General features: G+C 45.3%; 1 protein-coding gene across 1 annotated transcript in view; it reads right to left on the reverse strand.

Annotated features, from left to right (window-relative positions):
- Positions 1 to 3,404, reverse strand: part of ADTRP (androgen-dependent TFPI-regulating protein) — a 35,125-nt gene extending 31,721 nt beyond the window's left edge. Inside the window, exon 1 of the mRNA XM_010000933.1 lies at positions 3,252 to 3,404. Coding sequence (XP_009999235.1) covers positions 3,252 to 3,404 — 153 coding nt within the window. The remainder of the gene's footprint in view (positions 1 to 3,251) is intronic.
- Between the last annotated feature and the right edge of the window lie 2,377 nt (positions 3,405 to 5,781).

Genomic DNA, 5,781 nt, shown 5'->3' on the forward strand with positions numbered 1-5,781 from the left:
TCCCCAGGACCATATCTCCCAGCATCCCAGGGCATTTCTTGGCACTACTTCGAAAAGCACAGAAAAATAACGTCTGGTGTGCACTTGATGGATGTCCCTCTGTTTGGCAGCCTCCTCTTGTTCCATGATGTCCCTCAGCAGCATCAGGGAGTGGTTTAATTTTAAACCACGGGATGACTCTTCTGGGTCCTTTGAAACCCCAGAGGGAGCTCCATGGTTCCCCAGGGCCATATTGTCTTCCCACCCCCTTTCACATCCAGCAGCTCAGGAAACTTTTGCCCCCCAGAGATACCCTCAAGCGCTGTCTAGCTCAATGGGAAGTATGACACCATTTCTCTCATAGGGAGACTTTCCAATTTTGGTAACACTTTCTTGAAAGAAAGAACACATTTCTGTAGAAGGACTAGCAGCCATGGAGTAATTTTTCATACCCTGTCCCATTGCCACATTTTCTTTGTGAGAGATAGGCAACATCTTCAGCCCAAACCATGGCCTTATTGGCTGACAGCTTTGCTTCAGCATTGAAATCAGATCAATAAGCAGTTAAAAGATGGGAGACAAAGGACTGGAGAAGTGGAGCAAGGGCCTCTAGTCACGGAGATTTAATGAGGCCTGAGCTGTTCAGCAGATCTGCAAATGAGCTGGGGAAGGGAGCAAAGACTGAGGAGGTAAAGCTTTGCAAATCCTTTTTTTTTTTTATTTTCCCCTTTTTTTTTTTTTTCCTGTCACAGCAAAGCCTGACTGCAAAATTGCCAAAGAATCTGAGGGTACTGAGTGCCTGAGAGATCAAATAACAGGTGAAAACCAGTGTTGGTAAATGCCATGAAATGCATTTCAGGAAAAAATCTACTTCAATTATATATTTTTCAACAGTAGGTTCTAAATTAACTATCACCATCCAGGAAAGAAATGTTGGACTTGCAGATTGCTTTCTCAAACTGCTGGCTCCTTGCTCCTCACCAGTAATCAAAAAAGACATATAGAGAGTTAAGCATTGTTAAGAAGATATAAACAACAGACAAGGAAACACCTTTAGGTCACAGTATGAATCCATGCTGAGCTCTCAGCTCGACCACTGCAGCCTGCCCTACTTACCCCTTCCTGAAACTGGAAAAACTACTTCAAAGAGCAACAAGGATGTTTGAATGAAGGAAGCAACCCCTTGTGAAGAGAGATGAAAAAGAGGCTTGGACTTCCAGCTTACAGAAAAGAATAACCAAGGGGAAAATCTGGTAGAGCTCTCGGAGTGGCAAAGAAAAAGTGAAGATGGGTGGACCACTAAATTGTAACATGGAGGTAAAGAGGCATCCAGTTCAGCTGCTAGAAAGCCACACTAACAAAGTAAGCCACTCGTTCACACAAGGCACAGTTGCATGGTGGCACTGATCAGTGCAGAAAAGGAAAGGTCCCAGAAGTATAAACAGGTATGTTTTCTTCTTTAGATAGAGGAAGGAAAGGGTTTGAATGGGTATTAGCTACCTTGAACTGGACTTACTTTCTGGCTGAGTAAGACAATATGACATTGTGAGGGTAGAACCATGGAAAGTGCATTTTATATTTATACATTCTCTTGTATTTTGCAGCCTTTGATCATCCACTGCTGGTCACTAAGGGAAGCTATGTTGGTTTCAGTGAGAGTTTCTGCATCCCAAAATCCTGGGAAGTGAGTTAATTGCTTTCTCCTCTTGACCTCATGCTTTAGAGCAGTGTCATGTATTGAGTGATAGATGTCCTCATAACAGTGCTAGAGGGTGAGGGTGGAGATGCTGTTCTGCCTGAGAGTATGGCAGATATTGCAATGGGGCCAGCTTTACCCAAAAAAACAAAGGAGAGGAGCTGGGCACCCAAGAGGCAGCTTGCCTAGGACTTGGCTAATGGTGTTTTAGTCTGCTGGCATATGTTCCAGCAGGATGAACTTAGTATCCTTGAAGCTGTTGAATCCTGACCAATTAATCGCTGGCATTTCAGAAAAAAATAGTTTTAAAAACAACACAAAAGGCCCAGGTGCACTGATACAAAGATAACATAGCAACAAACCATCATATGACATCCTGACTGCAGTGATGTGTGTGACCTCACTCATCCACAGCCAGCTTGGCCACTGAGAAGGGCACTGTGGCTCTCTGAAGCTCAGGCTGTTACATCCACCTCACTCGGAACTCACTGCCTCTTGGTTGCAAATATTTCACAAAATCACAGTATGGTTCAGGCTGGAACAGACCCAAATTTTCCAAATGATCCAGGGGTCTCCAAAAGCCCCACTTGGAGCTGGGGGCAGTTAGGCTTCCATGGAACTGCAGAGTAGGCTGTGTCCTTCTGAAGAAAAGTAGAGACAAACATACCCCAGGCCGGACCTCCAACTCTAGTATTTGACTGTATTGATCACACAGAGTGGATGAAAGGCTACGGAGGTCCCTGTAGTCATCCTTCAAATTTGCAAGTGTCCCTGAAGCATGTCCCCTGTAAGAACTGTCTCCACACCACAAACCCAGTCTCTCCACCCCACTGTCAGTGCTGCCAGGAGTCACTGATGAACCAGTTGGACTGTGAACAAGTCTTCTTACCCAGGGTATCTCATGTGTTTTCATTTTGTTTTCTATCTTGTGAAACGCTGGCATGTTAGGAGAACCAGATACATTACGGTCTATGTTTTGCCCTGCACTTTTAGGAAATGCAGCAAGCGGTTGATAGCACTTTAAAATCACATGTAATAACATCACAAGCACCTCCCTCCTCAGGCTGGAATTTCCTTACCTCATGCTCTCAGCTGATTTTCAAGCTAAGCATGTACTCTGGATGACTAAATTAGCACCATGCTGTGCTTTGTTTTATCTTTTGTGTAACTTACAGGACATAAAAGCCTATTAAAAATTGAAGTAAAAGTCCAAGCAACATTATAACATGTATTGAATTAAGGGTTAGATAACATGCATCCAACCTGTGTGTGTCCTGCTCGACATACCCTACATTTCTGTCCCTCTCTTCACTGACAACTTGTCTCTTACGAAGAGGCAGCTTCAGAGTACCTTCTGAAAGAAAAGCAGCTTGCCAACCAGTGTTCTTTCTGCATAAAACCTGCAAATGCATTTCACAGCAAAAGCACAAATCCCTCCTTAGTTTCCTTTGGGGTATAAACTGTTAAAGGAAGCAGTTTAACAGCAGCAAATATACCAGCTGCATATGTCTTGAGGCACAGATGGTAGACAAACAAATAGACATATTGGTATCACTGTACAACATGATTTGCTTACCAGATTGAGGACTGTCAAATATTTCCACTGCCCACCGTAAAGGAACACTTCAGATGGCCGATCTTCTGTTCTCAGGAGTGTGATGGAATAGGCAACAAAAAAATACCAGACAAAAGCAAGGCAATGGTACATTGTGAGAGTAGAGATTTCCATGCTTTAGCTAAGAGCAAGTGATAATCAGTCCAAAAGCAGCTTTTCTCTTAAGGTCCTCGGTCACTGTGCAAGGGAAATGGCAGGGCAGAAGGTCTTACTTCACAGCAGACTCAGGACACGTTGCCACTTTGCTCTTCTCGAAAGGAATATTCACAAAGCTGTGAACTTTGCTTCTGTTTGTTTCCCTTTTCACTGTACAGATAGGCTGGGGCAGAGTGGGGGAGTGAGAAGAATAGGCTTATTCCCTGGATTTAAATGCCTTGCTCAAGATTAGTGAAGATTAGTTTGGAGTTACATAAGTTTTTTGGGTTGTTGTGTTGTTGGGTGTTGGGTTTTTTTGCAAAAGTGGGGGGAGCTTTGCTGCTGATTTTGTGTAACGGGCTGTTACACTTTGGGTAGCAAGTGAAAACAAGTGGCATTTTCCTCTCTGGTAGCCATGGGTGCAACTGTGTCTCCAGCTCAGCTTGGGAAGCCTCAGCACCTGTTTTTACCTTGTGCCAAAGGAAGAAGTGGGAAACATAAGAGCCTGTGAAAGAGAACCCGAGCTGATTTGTTGATAGGCTATGGAGGTGGCAAGGAAGCTGAGAAGATTCGTAGGCAAAGGTCCTTGGGGTTGAAAATCACTGCCAGCGTTGACACTTTTTTGCTGGAAAAAGGCTCTGCTGCCTTTACACTGCTCCGTGCAGCTGGGAGCTGTGTGAGACAGGCCAGCCAAACTGCCCATTGCTTGGAAGCTCTGGTGGTGCTGGGAACATGGGACAAAGATCTTGAGTGACAAACCCTAAGCACTGAGCAGGGTGTTTTGCTTATCTGCCTCCTCACTTGCTGCCATTCACCTTCAGACAGCCCCTCTTCCCTGGCACGACATTACCATGCAGGTGGGGCTGGGTACAGAAGAGAAGAGCAGATACTCCCCAGACCTGCCCCACAGAGCATGGGGAGAGGGGAAGCTCTGCTGGCCCTCGCAGAGCCTGACCCTGTAGGCAGGGCTGGGCTTCAGCCAAGCCAGCTGCATTCAGAGATCACTTTTTTATTTCCCCCCTCTTCCAACTGGCCTACAGGCAGCATTGAGCAATCTGCTGTGTTTTGGTTTGTTTTGGTTTTCCTCTTGCATTTTTTTTTCCCCCTGATACCGGACGTAAGGCTCCATGTGGGATGTTTTCCTATGAACTCAGACAGCAATGTGCACGCATGTTGGGAAACAGCCCTTCCACACAGGCACTTCAATATCCTCCTGTGTTTCATTGACTTCTCCCCTAATTCAGATTACCCACGTCCAGATTTCTCAGGCATTCCAGTCATCATATTCCCAGTGAAATATTTCTCCCTCACTTAGGAAAAATAAAAATTAAGATCCTTTTGCGGTTGGTTGAGGTTGGAGGAGAAAACATAAAAATAAAAAAGAGACTATGTTTTTTTGACTAAGACCATGTCCCCAGTTTTTTCCTAGGAAGTCCATCAGAAAAGGGGTTTTAATTGCCTTTTTGAAAAGGGGCAGCACTGTCTTGAGCTGCTTCTTCTGCTCCTTCTTGTTAAGGCTCATCCCTGTGACAAAAGGCAGGAGCAGAATAGGACCATGGCATGGAAGGGCCTTTTTTATTAGCGATTTACATACCAAAGGCACCAGGCAGGCAGCACTTAAGGGGTTATCCTCACACCAGCCTTTCTGAGGTTTTGCCTTAGTGCAGCTTTTAAAACGGGAAGGCATGTGCTTCTTCTCAGTGGGTGCCTGAAATACATGCAAATGAATGTAAATGTATGCAAAATGGCAAGGTAGAATTTTTCTTTTCTGGAGGATTTTGGCCAGTACGGCTGGGAAGGTGTCAAATACGGTGACAGTTTTCTGATGTGGACACCTGTCCTACAGACTGAGACCATCTGCTTTGTTTTCCCATGTACAAGAAGCAAGATATGTATCCTTCAGCCTAGATATGGGATGAAGTTCAGATGTAGAAACATCACAGATAGGATGTGAAGCCTAACACCCCACACTTCGTGGAGTCTTTTTATTTCACTGTCAGTGTGATGCAGTGAGCAAATACACTGGAAAGGGGGTATCTTGTGCCTTCTCTCCATGGGTATGAAATGAAGGTTCAGGAAACGGGACATTCAGCCCAAAATTTTTTTGCAGGGAGATGAGGAGAAGAGGGAAAGGAAGGAGCACACAGGGCCACTGGCAGATGTGCTGCTGCAGATCTTGCAGGATGGTTCAGGGAAATCCCAGTTGCCATCTGCTTGGCACCACACCCCAGATGGAAACTGCTGCTGCCCTGCAACTGAGCCTCACTCGTGCCCTCTGCCAATGCTCCTCCTCCGCTGCAGGGGCTCTTCTGACTTCAGCAACAACAGCTGACTGTGCTGAAGCAAACTGGGAGCT

The sequence above is a fragment of the Chaetura pelagica genome, unplaced genomic scaffold (genome assembly GCF_000747805.2).
Source record: "Chaetura pelagica isolate M959 unplaced genomic scaffold, ChaPel_1.0 scaffold104, whole genome shotgun sequence".
Classification (NCBI taxonomy): domain Eukaryota; kingdom Metazoa; phylum Chordata; class Aves; order Apodiformes; family Apodidae; genus Chaetura; species Chaetura pelagica.